The following is a 22,462-nucleotide window of genomic DNA, read 5'->3' on the forward strand; positions in this document are numbered from 1 at the left end:
ACCCCTGGTTCTTCCTAATGGCCCCTCTGCTGTCCTCCCACTGAAACAATGGCAGTCACTTTTCAAGGGGAGTATGGATACAGCTGGGAACAAAGGAAGCATTGTAGATTTGAGTTTCAAATTAGACTTTTTTTTTTTAAGACCACAGCCAAAACAATAATCTTGAAAGCATAGATTTCCTTTGCAAGTGTCAGGCCCTCGAGACAGCAAATGGCTTTTTTATTATTGTTGTTCTTGTCGTGTTTTCTTTTTACTGTTAAAATCTTAGCTCTTTTCCCAGAAAACATTGGGGAAGGGGGTGGGCGGTTAAACATAGGTGGGCAGAATAGAAGAAAATAGAAATGAAGAAGGAAGTTTGAAATAGTTTAAGGGGAAATCCAAAAGCAACAGAGAAAGTGTATCCTGCCTCCCATCCAGAACTCTGGTATGTGCCAAACAGTAAGGAATACAACCATAGGACAGATACAGCATGAAAGACACCTTTGAAAGGTGGAAAAGAGTGAAGTGGGAGGTCACAAACCAAGTGAGCTCTCTATAGGAAAATGAAGTCAGCCACATATTTATGTATCTAAGTTTTATTATATAATTTAAACCCACCACTAAAATGCTTCGATCTGGAGAACTGGGGTAGTTTTGCTTTGCTCTGAATATACAGCCTTTTCAATAGGGAGTGTCAAAACCCATTCGCTTGTTCAAAAAGAATTTATTGACTATGTACTATGCTTCCATTACACCAGGGATACAGAGGTGAACAAGATAGACAAGCTCCCCACCTTTGTGGCTCCCACTTTAGCTGAGGAGACAAGCAGAAAGTATGTAAAGAAAGAATTTTAAAAAACATAATTATGATAAAAGGATAATAAAATTTAAAGGATGGATACACTTCAGACAGAATGAGGAAGAAAGTTCTAGAACTTGCCATGCATGGCAAGAAACTAGAAAAAGGGGGCACAATTCATTAATCTCCGATTACTTTTCCCAGCACAGAGCTAGGAAGAATAAGAGAGTCTTTCTTGAAGAATGTCTTTCCTCTTGGCATCATCACCTAAGTTCCCTCCCGCCTCTGCCTGCCAAGCAGTGCCCCATGCTCCCAATGTTTTCTCTACCCTCTTCTGAAATCTCAGAATCTCTTTCTTCTTCACTGTGGCAGTGAGCTAGTTTGAAGCTCAGTTCATGCTGGTGTGCTGAAAAAGACTTATGTGCCTTTCAGAGAACCAAGTGGCAGTTTCACAGGGGCCTTCTAGAGGGAAGGACACACAAAACAGGGACCATCAGACACAGTGATCAGGGAGCTATCTGGAAATTGTCTGGCTCCCCTAAGTCACTCTTTTTTTTTTTTTTTTAAGATTTTATTTATTTATTTATTTGACAGACAGAGATCACAAGCAGGTAGAGGCAGGCAGAGAGAGAGGAGGAAGCAGGCTCCCTGCTGAGCAGAGAGCCCGATGCGGGGCTCGATGCCAGGACCCTGAGATCATGACCTGAGCCGAAGGCAGCAGCTTAACCCACTGAGCCACCCAGGCGCCCCTCCCCTAAGTCACTCTTTAAAAGAGACACTGCTCAGCCTATCAGGAGAGCTTCCCTTGATCTTTCAAAAATTGGTTCCCAATATCACACTTCCAAACATTTAAGAGAGAGAGTATAATGATCCAGCAAAAGAAACAGGGAAAAAAAAAAAAGTAGCCAGAGAAGTGGGAGAGAAACCAGGGAGAGATAAACATCAAGAAACCACAGATGTTTCTGCATGGATGAAAAAGTGTCTGAAATTTAGCAAATGTATTTCAAATGGTGGAAGGGGAAGTCCACTTTTAATAGATAGCAAATGAAGATAAGAAAGTGAAGACACGTGCTTTAGGAAGCTTGCTTTAAAAAGAGGAAGAAGAAGAAGGAGGAGGAGGAGGAGGAGAACTGGTGCTTAGATCATAGGCAAGTAGAGTGCAAATTCGAGTGTTCTATTCACATGTATGTATTTTTTCAGGATTGAATAGACGTAAGCATGATTATGGGCTAATAAGAAAGAGCCCATGAAGAGCTAGAGAGATGAAAACAGGAAAACAAAGGCAAACCATTGGAGGAAACAAAACATCGAGAGACAAAACAAATCCATGACCACACCCTGCACCAACCAGACAACTCCAGACTCACACACAAACCACCCATGCAACCTAACTAGGGACCACTGCCACTTAGCACAGCAGTTGCTTGCACCAAAAGCCTGAAATGAAATCCTGATCCTTGCTTTTTCCCATGCCCTTGTATGTTGTGTGTCCTAACATTTGTCCAGAACCTAACCAATTCTAACTCCATTGCCATCGTCTCTTACCTTGACTAATAACCTGTCTGCCCTCTCCCATCCTCTATCCCACAGTCTGTTTTCCACACAGCAGCCAGATTGATCTTTATAAGCCACAAGACAAATCCTGCCATTCCTTGGCCCCAAACCCTCAAACGCCTGCCAATGTGACCCAGAAAAAAGTCACTTCTTGGACCTCGATGGTCCTGTGTGGTTTGGCTGCCCCCTCACTCCAGAGCCACTTCCATCCTCCACCCGTCTTTGTAGCAGGATCGGGAAAGTCCAGGAATGCACATCTGCTGCAATGACCCTTTCCTTCTCAGAGATATAAAAGAAAAGCCATCTCCTGAAATGAAGAAGTACAGTCAGAGGTTGAGGAGAGGTGGGAAGAAAACATGTTAAGAGTTGCACAAAAATAGCTACTCAGCAAAATGTGAGAGGGAGATGACCTAAAATAAGCCAAGATTTGTAAGATCATGAACAACGCACTTCCCTGGCACCTGTTCACATAGCTGCGGTTTACGCCAGCCCATGCTCAGCAGTCCTGATACACGAACAAAAGAGGCAAGCAGAGTCGGGCTGGGAATTTTTTAACACACAGTGCAGCAACAGGAGAAAGGATGATGGATTCTCGAATGTTGGTGCATGTCTGGGATGGGGGAAAAACGTTCTCGAGCCAGACCCTGTGAAGAGAAGGGAGTCGGGAAACGCACCTATTATGGGAGTTCTTTGAGGCCTTTTCTGAAAGGAACTGAAAAGGCAAAGTCATAGACGGCTCAGTTTAAGAAAAGGCCCCACGGTCAATAGCTCTTACCCCCAATTCTCATTAGAACACCCATTTCTTTTGGCAAAGTCTAACTAGAGGTATGAGCTTAATTGTCCTTCCCTTACATTCATTTTAAATCAGTAAGGCTCCCAAATTAGACTTTCACAGATTAAGACTTCAGGGGGTTGTTAAACATAAATTCAACTTTAAAAAGGATCGCATCTAAAAGGGTAGCTCCAGAGAACGAGCTTCAGAGAGGATATTTTTAAAGCCACCAGTACTCCCTGATAGTCAACCTGAACATAATTCTCATCCCATAAAAATCTACCTACAATCACGTAGCCCAAAGCTACAACCATGCACCTGGCACCTTTACTCCCAGGGAGGCTTAACTCAGTCATCACAATGTATGTAAATATTAATAGGTAAGAAGTAGTCACTTAGGAACTGTCTTAGAAGTTGTTCCAAATAAAACCCCTCTCTGAGGATACCAGAGCAATTCTTAAATCCATACAAAAGGCCTTATTATTTTAGCAAATTCTAAATATGTTCATATATGGATTTGTTAGTCTTTCAATTTTTGAAAAATTTTGCATTTTATTTCCAGCAAAATTAAAATCATGTATCATTCCTCCTCTCTCTCTGCCTGCCTCTCTGCCTACTTGTGATCTGTCTGTCAAATAAATAAATTAAATCTTTAAAAAAAAGGGGGGGGCACCTGGGTGGCTCAGTGGGTTAAAGCCTCTGCCTTCGGCTCACGTCATGATCTCAGGGTCCTGGGATCGAGCCCCACATCGGGCTTTCTGCTCAGCGGGGAGCCTGCTTCCTCCTCTCTCTCTGCCTGCCTCTCTGCCTACTTGTGATCTGTCAAATAAATAAATAAAATCTTTAAAAAAAAATCATGTATCAGTTGATCCTTGATATCACATACATAAGGATCATCTAGGCCCCCAGAACTTTTTCACTAGCAGAACACAATTCACCTACCAGGTAACAACTTATCCTGGACAAGAAACACATTCATAGGAATCAACACAAATTTATTGGAAGGTTGCCATATATCTCATAAATAAAATTCTTCCCTTACTAAAATCCCTATTCTTAGAAAACAGGATTTCATAAAAACTTCTTTACAAGTCAATTTTATTTCCTATCTTATAACATGAAAACTCCAAGTATATGTAATATATCTAATAGCCTAACTTAAATATATTTTGTTGAACTTGAATGGTGATTCAGAAAAAAAGCATCAGTGGCAGTGAAAAGTACTTTTTAAGTATACTCTACCTGCACTAGGTTAATGACTACTGATAAAATTATTTTCCTTCATCCGAAAAAAAAAAAAGTTTAGATCCCATAAAGGCAAATTCTCCATGTGGTTCTCTCCCCTCAACTATCCAATGAAACTACTGTGGAAGGTCACCAAAGACCTCGTGATGCCAACCAGACCTCCTGACTCACTGCCCCATGTATGTTGCTGTTCTCCCTTCCTTCTTGACATTCTTTTATTCTATGTTGCAAACTCTTCTTCTTTGACCTCTCTCAGTTCTCTTCTTTACCTTTCTGTGGCTCTCCTTCCTCAACTGCTACCCTCCACCAGCTTCAGTCTGACTCTACCCTGCACCCTCGTGGCATCAGTTACTTTCTCTACATCCTGATTCATAAGATCTCACCATGCCTCACATCGCTAGAACCCCAAAACATACTTTTAACTGTCTAACCTAACACACATCATCAACCCAATGACCTGCAGGCACCTCACCCTCAACACGTTCAAAATAAAACTATTCTCTGCCCCCCAGGAATGGTTGCTTCTTCTTTCCTATCTCAGAGAAAAATGTAGTCATTCACTCAGCTGAATTAGCCAAAATCTACAAGTTCTTTTGACACTTCTCTTGACCATACTTGACACATTTATCCACCCACCAACAACAACTTAAAAAAATATTTCAGGAATTTTATGTACAACCTATTTTTGAGTATTCCAAATAACTCTGCAGTGTAGGGATCTCCATTTTACAGCTGATGGTTTAGATAATTGGTGTAAATTCTTAGTAAGTGAACGTAGGTCTGTCTGGCTCTGAAGTCCATGGTCTTCTCATAAACCATGCTGCCTAGCTAGACTTTGGGAAGCTACAAATATGCCAACTCTAGCCTGCCACCTGTTTACAGCTTTACTGGAACATAGCCAGGCTCCTTTATTTATGCTTCTGCCTGCTTTAACACTACAACAGCAGAGATGAGTGGTTGCAACAGAGGCTTACAGACCACGAAGCCTAAGATAGTTGTCACCTGTCCTTTTATAGAAAAAAAACAACTTGCCAATTCTGAAAGTATACCATCCTCCATATCCCTACCACCTCAGGTTACTGTAACAGCCTCCTAATTGGTTTCTCTGCCCACAGGCTTTATCTCTTCCAATCCATCTTCCACACTGAAGAATAAAGTTCTTATTTTTCCCACAACCTTTAGGATAAAAGACAAATTCCTTACCCAAGCTATGCAAGACTTTTTGACATCCTAGCACCTTCCTTCCTCCCCATCCACATCTACTTTCCATTCAAGTCAAAGTGAAATACATGGAGTTCTACAAAAGGGCCAAGCCATTTCATTACTGGTGTTTTCATATATATTCTCTGTATTTCAGAAAATGCCCAAGTCCTATGTGTTTCTGTATTCTAAACTCAAGAATCACTTCCTCCTAGAAATCTTCCTGCATTGTTCAGGATAAGCTAGATAAACTTCTTTTATTCATCAAATTATGTTTGATGAGCCTAACTATCAACTAGGCACAATGCTTGATGCTAAATATATAATGACAAATAGGACAAATGGGACAAATACAGCTGTTCTTACCAGCCTTATAGTTCAGCCCAACTTCCTTATTCATCTGTTCAAAGTCTTAGCTCTTGGCTCATAGTATCAAGAGAAGTAAGATGGACATGAAGATGGAGAAGGAATGGAGATGGGGAAAGACTTGCAGATGGAAATGGGAGTAGAAGTGGGGATGAGGATGGAGTTGATGGAGATGAAATGGGGATGGGGATGAAGAGAGATGTGAGGAAGAGGATGGGGATGAGGATGGATATTGGGATGAGGATGGAGATGGGGATAAGGATGGAGAAGGGTTGGAGATGAGGATGGAGAAGGGGATGGAGATGAGTATGGGGATTAGGATGAAGATGGGGACTGGGTGGAGGTGGGGATGGGGGTGGAGATGGCAATAGGGATGGAAATGGGAATGGAGATGGGAGTGGGGGTGGGGATAGGGATGGGATTGGCAGTAGGAATAGGAATGGAAGGAATGGGAGAAAAAGAAACAATTCAGTGATTCTCTTGTCTGACACTCACCATACCACTAAATTAACTCACCATACCACTTAACTAAGAAACTATCCAATTTGTTTCCTTAATAACAATACTACCAGAACACTTGGGACAATGCTGGATGAATTAAATAATTTTGAGTGATACAGAGACACAAGGTAGTTCCAGAGACCAAGTCTTTTCAAAGAGGTCAGGCTAGTTAATAGGCCACTGTGAAAATTTCCTGTTTTCTGGGAAAACTCAATCTTTAGAGAATCTGAGAAGTTTTGTGAAAATGTGACTAGGCATAAAAAGAAACACAAGTCTAAAAGAACATTCCTGCAAAAGATACAAGTTCTATTTTGAATAAGAAACAGGGAATAAAGTGCACATCACATAGTCTTTTTCTAACTACTGGACTATACATCTGAAACTACCAAACCATGAAAAAAGGTACTTATAACCCTGAACTTTGTGTTCCATAAAATGTTTTTCCTCACAGGATACTCAGTTCATTAAAGAAGAGACCCAAAAAAAAAAAAAAAAAAAAAGTCTTTTTTACAAGCAGAGGTAAAGCAGACAGAAAGAACTGACCCAGTTTCCAAAATAAACATTAAGCTTAAAAGTCTCTCCATCTGGCTGAATCTAAAACCAGAAATGAAAATCAGCATGTTCACACTCCACTTCCTACCTACACCACAACAGCAAGGACAAGAAAAAATTCAACATGTTACTTAATATTGTATCTCAGTCATCTGAAGTCTCATATTAAGATCTGTAATTTTTTTAATATTGGAAAAGGACAACAGTTCACTTTTATGATTTTTAGAAGCATTTATTTAATATTTATTTTCATTTATTTTTTTCTTCCAAGTTTTTATTTAAATTCCAGTTAGTTAATAGTTCACTTTTTTTTTTTTAAGATTTTATTTATTTATTTGACAGACAGAGATCACAAGTAGGCAGAGAAGCAGGCAGAGAGAGAGGAAGGGAAGCAGGCTCCCCAATGAGCAGAGAGCCCAATGCAGGGCTCGATCCCAGGACCCTGGGATCATGACCTGAGCTGAAGGCAGAGGCTTTAACCCACTGAGCCACCCAGGTGCCCCTAAGAGTTCACTTTTAAACATGCCTGGATATCCATATGGGCCAAACTCCTTCAGTGTCCCCACTGGCCTGGAGTACAGACTTCTCCCTGGGCCCCACTCTTTTGTCCTACAGCAAATGTCTTTTTCTGCCTAATTTCTATTTGAAAAACACTTTTCTTTCCAAAAGCACATTTTCTGTTCTCTACAATATCTCCTGACCATGTTCTCTTTTAACTCTTCCCTGAATATATTCCATACAAGATGCATCTTACTCTCCATAAAACAAGGTATGTAATATACATGAAAAGCCCTAAAAATTGTGACATCTCTTCCTTTTCATTATTAACCCCATTCCAATAAATAGCCCAATTCTATGAATAGAGGCATAACTGCACTAACAGAATCTTAGATATATAAAATGTTGGCACTGAAAGATACCTTAAAACCCATTTGTATCAACTCCTGCATTACACAGTTGAAAAAACTAAAACCCAGAGATTCAAAGACTCTCCAAGGTCACATAATCCTTAGCCCTCAATTTATTCCATATTCTTCCGATCTCTGGGTCTTACCATTTTCTATTTATTTCCTTTCTCTCAATAGAAAGAGTTGAAAGCAATGCCTATAATCCCAGCTCGGCTTTTATCTGAACTCCACAGAGAATGCTAAATTAGATCATCAACTGGAGAATAGGATACGTGGCATTGGTCTCCCCTGCATGCTATTGAGTGACCAGTATGTAACTAAGTGCTCCCTGGTGGCTTAACCACCCACACAGAGATCTGAATTTCTCCTCATACACAAGCCACTGGCAGATGGTCCTGCTATACTTCTAAATGTGCTAAACTGTTTGCTGCTGCATTATAAACTGTATCAGTCAATTACACAAAGATCTTAGACTGTTTGAGCTATCATCAATTACATCCTATTTGAAAATTACAGATTAGCATTACTAGGACTACCTGCCTGTCTTCCAATTAAATCTCAGCAGTTTTCACATTTATAGTTTTTAGTTTTGCTTTGTTTTACTCTTAAAGACTTAATTGCATGGAATCCCACCAGGACAGATTCTGATTGCCATATATACCACATGAATCAGGCTGCCTCAACCTAGCAACCAAGCAGGCAACAATGGAAAGACCAAAAAGAAAAAAGCACTTTTAAATAAAACAAGTACCCAAAGTCTAGTCTTACAGTCCTTTGAAATATGCTATCTAAAATATGCTGTCTACATGATTACTAATGTATTTAACCGTGTATTAAAACAAAACAAAGCAAGAGAACAAAACAGAGGGAGCAAGAAATCTAGGGCTAGACACAAATTACTTACAGCAAAAAGTTATTCATGCCTTCTATTTTTTTTTAATTATAATGACAGATGCCAGTATATAGATTTTTATAATGGTTGGGTTAAAGTAAAATACAATTTATGTGATCGTTTAGTAATGAAGAAGAAACTAAGTAATTACTTCCTTGATAAATCTTTAGAAGAGGATTCACAAAAATACATTAAGACAAAAGGATAATCATATCAGAAAAGTTCCATTCTCATATTGCTTTGTTTTATAGCCATCAAAACAAACTATCAGTGCACTAAGATGCTTTCTGAATAGAAGCAAAATTAGTCAGTCTGCTAATCTTTGGGGGGAAAAAACTATTAGGGGCTCAATAAGATTATATAAATGAAATGGATTAGAAAACATTTCATGAAGGTATCATGAAGTATTTGCTCTGCAAGTAAGAGATTACCCACATCTTGATCTTAAAAAAAAAAAAAGCGTGTTATTTTCCACAACTGTTGCAGAACTAAATACAAAAATATCTTTTCACAAATGTCCTTTGGTAGTGAATTCCATGAACATCAGCAGGGTCATTGGGTTCATTCGTGAATGGACAAATGCTAATGAGAGAGAGCATACTATCCTGAGATAGTATAATGGCTGCTACCAAAGCCATGGAGTTCTACTCAAGGCATAGAGCATGCCCAAATTGAGAACAGACAGACTGGAGATAAAGAATGCATGGTGGTAGACATATGTTGAGAAGATCCATTTCTACAATCTGAGCAGGAAGATTCTCCACCTTGGACAAATGATGGACAAAGGATTTAAGTCTAAGAAATCCCCAGGTAGCAGATAAAAGAACTATCCTGGGATCCTGCTGACATAGAAAGGTTCAAGAGGGAACATAAGGTGACTGGGACTGAAGGGAGACCACAGTCATAGGTTCTGTCTGAAGATTTGTCTGACAGCAGCAAGGAGAACCTTGAAACTGTGTTTCTGGACAGAGTCCACAAGCAATTTAGCATCAGCAGTGAAAGGACCTAAAGGTCAGAGAGGAAAGGCTATTGAAGAAAGAAGAGGGCTCAGAAAGGACCTAGGAACTGAAATTACAGCCATTAATGTTTCTCAATTTTGTTAGAAGGCATGAAAACTTTAGATGACTTCCTCCAGAAGAATAGGCTATCATTTTACAAGTAGTGATTATTTTCCTCCACAGAATATAGGCATTTTCCTCCATAGAATATAGGCAGCTGGTTTTTCCATCAACCATCTGATAAAACATTTTTCTCAGTTACTGGGTTATAAGATTGTAAGTGGTACTTCTCAAGCACCACTCAATTCTAGATTGACTAGGATCTTAGCACAACTAAAAACATGAAGCTTTCTGTTTTCTATTTCCCTCTTCCTTTACCCTCGTTACACACACACACACACACACACGCACACGCACATGCACACACAGGCATACAGACATACATGCTAAATCTGTAGCTCCATCTATGGCTGATAACACATACTGGGTTCTAGGAACAGTAATAGTTTGCTTTGTTTGTTTTCCTTGGTGTTATTGTAGGGAGAAAAGTGACACTAAAATTACAAGCAGCTGCAATAGGCACATTTGGTTGGTATTTTAGCATGTGTGTCTAATACATTTTGGAATTGCAAAATGTTACTGTAACACTTCATGGGTCTTGACAGTTTTCTATCAACTTCTTGGGTTGCTGCAAAGGAAACATGTCATTAAATTACTAAAGGACTCAGACTAAGAAGGAAATTAAAAAGGCATCTCCCTGGAACACTCCTGGCAATAGAAACTGGACTTGAGGCATAAAAAGAAAACCAAAGTCAACAGGCAAAAGAAATGTCAGAAACCAGTTTATAAACAGAAAACCAATGCTCAGGTGTTAAAAGAATATAGCAGAAACTCAGAAAAGGACCAAGTTTAAGACCAGGTCTTCATCTTGAAATCAAGGTAGGAACTATATAAAGATAAAAGAAGGAGAAAGACATTTAGATATATCAATAGAATTGGCCATACATGAAGTAGAGAAAGAACAGAACCAATATGAACCAAATGAAGTTTTGAAAATTCAACTCAATCTACGTGAAAATTTTCAATGCAGGTAGATTCAGAAGGTGGAGAGTAAAAAGTGGTGGGAGAAAGGGTTGTTTCACTAACTATCCTCTTAGAACTTATCATCAGGGGCTTAGAAACTTAAGAGTTGGAGCAATCCAGTGATAGGAGCCACTACATTCCCAGAGGGAGACATAGGTGAACTCAGGGCTTTCACAAAGGAATCAGAGAAAAAACCTGAAGTGTGCACATTTTCCTAGCATGTATCTTCATCAGAGACCTAACTGGAGTGGATTCAAGAACAGGAAATTCTCATTTTAACCATCAAGGCCATCTTCAGTTTCATTCATTCATACAACAAACTGAGATTGAGTATGGCATTAAAAACTGTTCAGAAGCTGAGTATACAGAAGCAAAAAATAGGCCAAGACACTACTTTCATGGAACTTGGCAACAGCCAGACCATGAAGATTTAGAAGGGTAGGGAATCTAGATTTTATATTATGTGCAATGGAAAACATTGGAGGGCTTCAAGCAAAGAAAGGGTTTGCTCGTATTTACCTTAAAAGGGCTACACATATAAAACAGATAATCATATCAAAAAATGGGCAGAAGATATGAACAGACACTTCTCCAATAAAGACATACAAATGGCTATCAGACACATGAAAAAATGTTCATCATCACTAGCCATCAGGGAGATTCAAATTAAAACCACATTGAGATACCACCTTATACCAGTTAGAATGGCCAAAGTTAGCAAGACAGGAAACAACGTGTGTTGGAGAGGATGTGGAGAAAGGGGAACCCTCTTCCACTGTTGATGGGAATGCACGTTGGTGCAGCCACTTTGGAGAACAGTGTGGAGATTCCTCAAGAAATTAAAAATAGAGCTTCCCTATGACCCTGCAATTGTACTACTGGGTATTTACCCCAAAGATACAGATGTAGTGAAAAGAAGGGCCATCTGTACCCCAATGTTTATAGCAGCAATGGCCACGGTCGCCAAATTGTGGAAAGAACCAAGATGCCCTTCAACAGATGAATGGATAAGGTAGATGTGGTCCATATACACTATGGAGTATTATGCCTCCATCAGAAAGGATGAATACCCAACTTTTGTAGCAACATGCACGGGACTGGAAGAGATTATGCTGAGTGAAATAAGTCAAGCAGAGAGAGTCAATTATCATATGATTTCACTTACTTGTGGAGCATAACAAATAACATGGAGGACAAGGGGAGATGGAGAGGAGAAGGGAGTTGAGGGAAATTGGAAGGGGAGGTAAACCATGAGAGACTATGGACTCTGAAAAACAACCTGAGGGTTTTGAAGGGGCGGGGGGTGGGAGGTTGGGGGAGCCAGGTGGTGGGTATTAAGGAGGGCACGTATTGCATGGAGCACTGGGTGTGGTGCAAAAACAATGAATACTGTTAACGCTGAAAAGAAATTTAAAAAAAAAAAAAAAAGGAAAAAAAAGGGGGCTACTCTAGATAAACCATGACAGACTGTGGACTCTGAGAATCAAACTGAGGGTTTTTGAGGGGAGGGGGTGGGGGGGTTGAGTGAGCCTGGTGGTGGGTATTAAGGAGGGCACTTATTGCATGGAGCACTGGGTATGGTGCATAAACAATGAATTCTGGAACACTGAAAATAAATAAAATAAAATAAAATTTTAAAAGGGGGCTACTCTCACTTTCTCTGACTTTTTTCACTTAGCATAATACTCTTTAGCTCCATCCATCACTTCTGGGTAGAGTCTATGGGACAAGAGTAAAAACAGAAGGAACATATAGGAGATTATAGTAAATGTCCTGACCAGTGACGGTGACTTGGTCTTGAGTGGTAAGCTATGGAAGTGGAGAGAAATAATCAAATGTATTCTGACAGTAAAGGCAATAAGACTTGTTATGAAAATATGTAATAAATGAGAAAAACAGCAATGTAAGATGATTCCTAGGTTTGGGGCCTAAGAAACAAAGTGAACAGTGCTAACCTTCAACTTTATATAGATTTTATTTTCCCATTATCCTATTGTTTAAAAATCTTGAGAAAAAAAGAAAGAAAAATCTAACTATGCTAGTCTATCCACTCTACAAAATAGTTTGGCAACTTCTTTTATTTTTTTTTTAAGATTTTATTTATTTGACAGAGAGAGATCACAAGTAGACAGAGAGGCAGGCAGAGAGAGACAGAGAGAGAGAGAGAGAGAGGGAAGCAGGCTCCCCGCCGAGCAGAGAGCCCGATGCGGGGCTCGATCCCAGGACCCTGAGATCATGACCTGAGCCGAAGGCAGTGGCTTAACCCACTGAGCCACCCAGGCACCCCTGGCAACTTCTTTTAAAAACTAAACATACATTTATTGTACATCTCAACAATCTGTTTCCTGGATATTTGTCCCAGAGAACAGAGAACTTACATCCAAAAAAAAAAAAAAAAAAAAAAAAATCGTACACAAATGTTCATGGCAGCTTTCTTTGTAATGGCAAAAACTGGAAACAATCAAAATGGCTTTTAATAGATGAACAGCTAAACAGTGATAGAGCCAAACATGAAATACTACTCAGCAATAAAAAGGAATAAACTGTTGATACACTCAACAACTTAGATGGCTTGCAAGGGGTTATACTGAAAGTCAAAAGCCGATTTGAAAAGGTCACATTTTGTATGACTCCATTTGCATAACATTTTCAAAATCAACACTAGATAGAGGAAGAGCAAAACAGTAGTTACAAAGGCTTAAGGATGCTTTGGGGGAAGGAATGGGTATGACTATAAAGGAGTAATGCGAGGAAGGAAGGTTTTTGTTGTGATGGAACAATCCCGTATCTTGATTTCAGTGGTAGTTAAAGCAATCAACACATGATAAAGCAACACAAAACTATACACATATATTGTATTAGTGTCAATGTCGATCATATGCTGGATTGATTATACAGGATATAACTATTAGAAGAAACTAGATAAAGGGCACAAAGGCCCTCTCTATACTATCTTTGCTGCCTCCAGTGGATCAATAATCGCTTCCAAATATTTTTTTTAACTCTAACTAAGCTCAAGTATAAGGCAAAATGCATTATATAAATACTAAAAGCAGTATAGTAATAAATATCACATCTGACACAATGTCGTCTTCTGAATTTATAACACACCAATACATTTTACCACGTTGGCTGTGGAGACAGCAGTTTAATTAGTCATCAGGTTCTCTTTGTACGTAGGAACATACTTCCTCCTAAAAGCCTATGAAGCAGACGGCACTTGGCATTCTCAGTCTACCTCTTTACCTCTAAACAGCAAGTAGAACCCGTGCGTTCTTGTTCCTGCACCTGCACGAAGGAATGCAGAGAGATGGAAGCCAAACTGCCAACACTCTCGTGCTCCAATAGCTATCAAAAACCCTCAACTCTGAAAATGTGAAAACTGCCTTAAACTGACCCAAGATATTGACATTTCATGGGTCACCTGACACTCCCGAACTCCTAACATCTTCCTCATCGGTGTCAAAATGTAAACCTCTGTAATGTGGAATGTCAGAAAGGACAGCTCAATCCACAAACCAAAGATCATGACCCAAAGGCTTAACAGGTCCTAGTAACACTAGTCATACCTCTAGTACGATGATCTTATGGTTACTCTAGAGGTCAGAACTAGGCTTGGATAAATCATCTCAGTCAACTTGAAGGGGTAAATGATGGTGAAGTTTCCTTCAAAATCTTCTTTTAAAACAGCTTCTTTGATATGTATCTCCTAATACAGGAGATCTTAAGGTTTTGATCTTCTAACATAATCCAACCTCAGTTGGATTGGACGACACATGTTCTTTGACTCCTTTAGAGAACATTCTACTCCCTTGAACAACATCCGGACATTTAGTACTCAACTATGCCTGGTAAATAGTGGATACTTTTATCATTGCCCAATGAGCTTGTATTTACTAATCTTTTCATTCTCTCAAAGAGGCATATATTCAACCTAGAGTGTTTGTAATGAAGACCAGATTTATAAAACTTTTTGAGTCTTAATTGTAAAAACCAACATAAAACTGCCTTGAGATCAACACTAGTCAAGAGTTCAGTTACAAACTAAAGTGGTTTCTAAACTATGCATTTCCCATCATATCCCGTCTGCTTTTTCAGAATTTAATACACTGCCAACAAAACCTATGGGATATGCCAGATGCTGCCTTTCTAGATGGTGATCTCCCTGGGAAAGAGCTCTGCCAGATAGAATGCTGTGAACAGAATTAAATCAAAAAGTTCCCATCCTGATTTTTGTATCACTCTATCCACAGTTTTTCATGTGTTAATATATTCTAAAAAAGTAAAATATATTATTTTGCATTTTTATTTTCTAAGACTGAATAAAAAATTAAACCAATGCAAGTAATATGGATTAAATGCCTTTCTGAGGACAAAGTAATTTCATTTTAATCCTGTTAGAGAATGGAGTCTGGAAAACTGCCACAACAATAATTTTCTAATTTTAAAAAGAAAAAAAACAAGATACTTACAGCCAACCATCATCATGGCCACTGAAAACATCTTCTCCACATCTGTGGTAGGAGCTATGTTTCCAAATCCTATAGTTGTAAGGCTTGTCATGGTAAAGTAGAGCGAGGACACGTACAGAGAATCCTTGCTGGGTCCTCCTTCCCATATCCCTGCACTGGTGTTATATCGATAAGGAGTCCCAATGCTCAAGGCCAGCTGGTAGAGCCAACTGTCTATTTGGATGGTGTTCGTCACTTCATCAATGACCTCATAGTCCCCAATGCTATACCATATGCAGGCCAGCCAGTGGGCAACCAGTCCAAACACACATACCAGGAGCACGAGGACTGCTGCTCCATACTCCAGGTAATGGTCCAATTTCCTAGCCACACGGCCCAGTCGCAAGAGCCGCACCACTTTCAAAGAACTGAAGAGACTGCTGATCCCCTAAAGAAAAGAAAAGAAATGACATGACCCTTTCAGAAAAGAAAAGGCTGGGAAAAAATTCAATGGTTTACCTTTATGAACCTGATTGCCCATCTATATGCTAAGAACATACATATAATACAGCTCTGATTTTAAGTCAACAAAAATGCTGAAATGGTAAAGAAACTTTTTTTTTAAAAAGCAGATTTTTCCCACCAAGAAATAAGATATTTCTGAATTATTAAATAAGACAACTTTTCATTAGCTAAGGGAGATCCAATCTGTCTTCATAAGTGAAGTATAAATAGCACAGAGGAAAAACCAAAGGAGAAAATTACTCAAATGCAATATATACAGAGTATAGAAATAGGATGATGAAACCAGGCCTTTTATTATGTCTGCCTATAAAACTTATCCTCTACTTGAAAACATTTATTTTTATTTCTCACTTTATAATAACCATGAGCACCAAACTTCTGAGAAAGGAATCCCAATCTTACTGGCAAGCAAACAGGAAATGTTTCTGGGCATGTGGGGAGAATGAGCAGGGGCCATTGTTGTTTCCACTACCTCTTACCATGACTCACGGTCATGCTAAGCACTAAATTTGTAGAGTTCTGAAAAAGTTAAGAGGTGAACATAAAAATGGGTACATAATCTACAAAATCCTATCATCCCCTAACAATAGTCACAGAAAAGAATACTATAAGGGAACAGCAGCAAGGTAATTCATATTTTGCTGAGAAGCTTAAATCCAATACAACATTATCCAAATGGAATACAGCCTACACTTTCTTCAAACACTGGAAGTCCCATAGCAATTTTTTTTTTTGGGGGGGGGAGCATATAATAAGCCATGTGGGGAAAGAGGATAAATTCATTCTTGATGCAGGGAGGGGAGACAGAGCTGTGATCAGGAAGCCTCTCATTGGACCATCACTTCCAAACTTCATGAGGTCTATGACTCTGTTATTGCCAATTCTTTCTCCCAAGGGGGAGACAAGGAGTCTAGCATAACTCACTCTGAGCTTCCTTACTACCAACACAGAGGAATTGGTTGGTTTAATGGGACAGATGTGACATTAGTAAGACTCTAATTTTGGCATCAAAAGGTTTTTGATAGTTAAGATGAAACAGTTAAGAATTCATTTGGTTGGGACGCCAGGGTGGGTCAGTTGGTTAAGCGTCTGCCTTCAGCTCAGGTCATGATCCCAGGGTCCTGGGATCGAGTCCCACTTCAGGCTCACTGCTTAGCAGGGGAACTGCTCCTCCCTCTGCCTACTGCTCCCCCTGCTTGTGTTCTCTCTCTCTCTGACAAATAAATAAAATCTTTTAAAAAATGCATTTGGTTATATTATACTCCATATGGTAGCATATGACTGAGATATTTCAAAATAAATATTTGAAAGAGAGAGAACAAAGAGAAGTAGAAACAACAGAACTTGTGGAAATGAAAGTAGCAGGAACATTTTGACAGTTTTCTGTCTCAGGCTCAATACCTTAGGTCTGGCTCTATTTCGGTTCCTACCCTCAAATGCTGTGGCATCAATGCAGCCTTAAAATAAATTCTCGGAGGAGTCAAGATGGCGGAGAAGTAGCAGGCTGAGACTACTTCGGGTAGCGGGAGATCAGCTAAATAGCTTATCTAAAGATTGCAAACACCTACAAATCCAACGGGAGATTGAAGAGAAGAAGAACAGCAATTCCAGAAACAGAAAATCAACTACTTTCTGCAAGGTAGGACTGGCAGAAAAGTGAATCCAAAGCGACGGGAAGATAGACCGCGGGGGGAGGGGCCGGCTCCTGGCGAGCGGCGGAGCAACGGAGCAAAATCAGGACTTTTAAAAGTCTGTTCCGCTGAGGGACATCGCTCCAGAGGCTTAACTGGGGTGAAGCTCAGGCGGGGTCAGCGTGGCCTCAGCTCCCGCAGGGTCGCAGAAGGATCGGGGGTGTCTGAGTGTCGCAGAGCTTACCGGTATTAGAACGGGGAAGCCGGCTACAGAGACAGAGCCGAGGAGTGACTCTCAGCTCGGGGTTGCCTTGAACCGGTCGCAGGTTCGGTCAGCTCGGAGCACGGCCGGAGGCAGGGTGACGAGAGTCATTGGGCGCTGTTCTCTGAGGGTGCACTGAGGAGTGGGGCCCCGGGCTCTTGGCTCCTCCGGGCCGGAGACCAGGAGGCCGCCATCTTTATTCCCGTCCTCCGGAACTCTACGGAAAGCGCTCAGGGAACAAAAGCTCCCGAAAGCAAACCCAGGAAACCCGAGCAGATTACTCAGCGCGGCCCCAGGTAAGGGCGGTGCAACTCCGCCTGGGGCAAAGATGCTTGAGAATCACTACAACAGGCCCCTCCCCCAGAAGATCAACGGGAAACCCAGCCAGGACCAAGTTCACCTACCAAGGAGAGCGGCGGAATTCCAGAGGAGAAGAAAGCAAAGCACGAAACTCATGGCTTTCTCCCCATGATTTTTTAGCCTTGCAGTTAATTTAATTTTTTTTTCTTTTTCAATTTTTTTTTCTTTTTCTCTTCTTCTGCTAAATTTTTTTTAACTTTTACCGTTTTCTTTTTTTAACGTTTTTTAAATAGTTTATCTAATATATATATTTTTTTCCTCTTTTTATATTTTTTCTTTATCGGCTTTCTTTTTTTAATAGTTTCTTTTTTTTTTTCTTTCTTTCTGAACCCCTTTTTATCCCCTTTCTCCCCCCTCACAATTCGGGATCTCTTCTGATTTGGCTAAAGCATATTTTCCTGGGGTTGTTGCCACCCTTTTAGTATTTTACTTGCTCCTTCATATACTCTTATCTGGACAAAATGACAAGGCGAAACAATTCACAACAAAAAAAAGAACAAGAGGCAGTACCAAAGGCTAGGGACCTAATCAATACAGACATTGGTAATATGTCAGATATAGAGTTCAGAATGACGATTCTCAAGGTTCTAGCCGGGCTTGAAAAAGGCATGGAAGATATTAAAGCAACCCTCTCGGGAGATATAAAAGCCCTTTCTGGAGAAATAAAAGAACTAAAATCGAACCAAGTTGAAATCAAAAAAGCTATTAATGAGGTGCAATCAAAAATGGAGGCTCTCACTGCTAGGATAAATGAGGCAGAAGAAAGAATTAGCGATATAGAAGACCAAATGACAGAGAATAAAGAAGCTGAGCAAAAGAGGGACAAACAGCTACTGGACCACGAGGGGAGAATTCGAGAGATAAGTGACACCATAAGACGAAACAACATTAGAATAATTGGGATTCCAGAAGAAGAGGAAACAGAGAGGGGAGCAGAAGGTATATTGGAGAGAATTATTGGAGAGAATTTCCCCAATATGGCAAAGGGAATACAAGCATCAAAATTCAGGAGGTTCAGAGAACCCCCCTCAAAATCAATAAGAATAGGTCCACACCCCGTCACCTAATAGTAAAATTTACAAGTCTTAGTGACAAAGAAAAGATCCTGAAGGCAGCCCGGGAAAAGAAGTCTGTAACATACAATGGTAAAAATATTAGATTGGCAGCAGACTTATCCACAGAGACCTGGCAGGCCAGAAAAAGCTGGCATGATATATTCAGAGTACTAAACGAGAAAAACATGCAGCCAAGAATACTATATCCAGCTAGGCTATCATTGAAAATAGAAGGAGAGATTAAAAGCTTCCAGGACAAACAAAAACTGAAAGAATTTGCAAATACCAAACCAGCTCTACAGGAAATATTGAAAGGGGTCCTCTAAGCAAAGAGAGACCCTAAAAGTAGTAGATCAGAAAGAAACAGAGACAATATACAATAACAGTCACCTTACAGGCAATACAATGGCACTAAATTCATATCTCTCAATACTTACCCTGAATGTTAATGGGCTAAATGCCCCAATCAAAAGACACAGGTTATCAGAATGGATCAAAAAACAAAACCCATCTATATGTTGCCTACAAGAAACTCATCTTAAACCCGAAGACACCTCCAGGTTTAAAGTGAGGGGGTGGACAAGAATTTACCATGCTAATGGACATCAGAAGAAAGCAGGAGTGGCAATCCTTATATCAGATCAATTAGATTTTAAGCCAAAGACTATAATAAGAGATGAGGAAGGACACTATATCATACTCAAAGGAACTGTCCAACAAGAAGATCTAACAATTTTAAATATCTATGCCCCTAACGTGGGAGCAGCCAACTATATAAAACAATTAATAACAAAATCAAAGAAACACATCGACAAGAATACAATAATAGTAGGGGATTTTAACACTCCCCTCACTGAAATGGACAGATCATCCAAGCAAAAGATCAACAAGGAAATAAAGGCCTTAAATGACACACTGGACCAGATGGACATCACAGATATATTCAGAACATTTCATCCCAAAGCAACAGAAGACACATTCTTCTCTAGTGCACATGGAACATTCTCCAGAATAGATCACATCCTGGGTCCTAAATCAAGTCTCAACCGGTATCAAAAGATTGGGATCATTCCCTGCATATTTTCAGACCACAATGCTCTGAAGCTAGAACTCAATCACAAGAGGAAATTTGGAAAGAACCCAAATACATGGAGACTAAACAGCATCCTTCTAAAGAATGAATGGGTCAACCAGGAAATTAAAGAAGAATTGAAAAAATTTATGGAAACAAATGATAATGAAAACACAACGGTTCAGAATCTGTGGGACACAACAAAGGCAGTCCTGAGAGGAAAATATATAGCAGTACAAGCCTTTCTCAAGAAACAAGAAAGGTCTCAGGTACACAACCTAACCCTACACCTAAAGGAGCTGGAGAAAGAACAAGAAAGAAACCCTAAACCCAGCAGGAGAAGAGAAATCATAAAGTCTAGAGCAGAAATCAATGAAATAGAAACCAAAAAAACAATAGAACAAATCAACGAAACTAGGAGCTGGTTCTTTGAAAGAATTAATAAGATTGATAAACCCCTGGCCAGACTTATCAAAAAGAAAAGAGAAAGGACCCAAATAAATAAAATCATGAATGAAAGAGGAGAGATCACAACGAACACCAAAGAAATACAGACAATTATAAGAACATACTATGAGCAACTCTACGCTAACAAATTTGACAATCTGGAAGAAATGGATGCATTCCTAGAGACATATAAACTACCACAACTGAACCAGGAAGAAATAGAAAGCCTCAACAGACCCATAACCAGTAAGGAGATTGAAACAGTCATCAAAAATCTCCAAACAAACAAAAGCCCAGGGCCAGACGGTTTCCCGGGGGAATTCTACCAAACATTTAAAGAAGAACTAATTCCTATTCTCCTGAAACTGTTCCAAAAAATAGAAATAGAAGGAAAACTTCCAAACTCATTTTATGAGGCCAGCATCACCTTGATCCCAAAACCAGACAAGGATCCCAACAAATAAGAGAACTACAGACCAATATCCTTGATGAACACAGATGCAAAAATTCTCACCAAAATACTAGCCAATAGGATTCAAAGTACATTAAAAGGATTATTCACCACGACCAAGTGGGATTTATTCCAGGGCTGCAAGGCTGGTTCAACATCCGCAAATCAATCAATGTGATACAACACATTAATAAAAGAAAGAACAAGAACCATATGATACTCTCCATAGATGCTGAAAAAGCATTTGACAAAGTACAGCATCCCTTCCTGATCAAAACTCTTCAAAGTGTAGGGATAGACGGTACATACCTCAATATTATCAAAGCCATCTATGAAAAACCCACCGCAAATATCATTCTCAATGGAGAAAAACTGAAAGCTTTTCCGCTAAGGTCAGGAACACGGCAGGGATGTCCGTTATCACCACTGCTATTCAACATAGTACTAGAAGTCCTAGCCTCAGCAATCAGACAACAAAAGGAAATTAAAGGCATCCAAATCGGCAAAGAAGAAGTCAAACTATCACTCTTTGCAGATGATATGATACTATATGTGGAAAACCCAAAAGACTCCACTCCAAAACTGCTAGAACTTGTACAGGAATTCAGTAAAGTGTCAGGATATAAAATCAATGCACAGAAATCAGTTGCATTTCTCTACACCAACATCAAGACAGAAGAAAAAGAAATTAAGGAATCCATCCCATTTACAATTGCACCCAAAACTATAAGATACCTAGGAATAAACCTAACCAAAGAGACTAAGAATCTATACACAGAAAACTATAAAGTACTCATGAAAGAAATGGAGGAAGACACAAAGAAATGGAAAAATGTTCCATGCTCCTGGACTGGAAGAATAAATATTGTGAAAATGTCTATGCTACCTAAAGCAATCTACACATTTAATGCAATTCCTATCAAAGTACCATCCATTTTTTTCAAAGAAATGGAATAAATAATCCTAAAATTTACATGGAACCAGAAAAGACCTCGAATAGCCAAAGGAATATTGAAAAAGAAAGCCAAAGTTGGTGGCATCACAATTCCGGACTTCAAGCTCTATTACAAAGCTGTCATCATCAAGACAGCATGGTACTGGCACAAAAACAGACACATAGATCAATGGAACAGAATAGAGAGCCCAGAAATGGACCCTCAACTCTATGGTCAACTCATCTTCGACAAAGCAGGAAAGAATGTCCAATGGAACAAAGACAGCCTCTTCAATAAATGGTGTTGGGAAAATTGGACAGCCACATGCAGAAAAATGAAATTGGATCATTTCCTTACACCACACACGAAAATAGACTCAAAATGGATGAAGGATCTCAATGTGAGAAAGGAATCCATCAAAATC

At 39.6% G+C, this 22,462-nt stretch overlaps 1 protein-coding gene across 1 annotated transcript in view; it reads right to left on the reverse strand.

Moving 5' to 3' along the window:
* The window catches only part of KCNH5 (potassium voltage-gated channel subfamily H member 5), a 336,334-nt gene that overhangs the window by 221,255 nt on the left and 92,617 nt on the right, over positions 1 to 22,462 (reverse strand). Inside the window, exon 7 of the mRNA XM_047739277.1 lies at positions 15,322 to 15,748. Within this exon, the coding sequence (XP_047595233.1) occupies positions 15,322 to 15,748 (427 nt within the window). The remainder of the gene's footprint in view (positions 1 to 15,321; positions 15,749 to 22,462) is intronic.

This window comes from Lutra lutra, chromosome 7 (genome assembly GCF_902655055.1).
Source record: "Lutra lutra chromosome 7, mLutLut1.2, whole genome shotgun sequence".
NCBI classification, from domain to species: domain Eukaryota; kingdom Metazoa; phylum Chordata; class Mammalia; order Carnivora; family Mustelidae; genus Lutra; species Lutra lutra.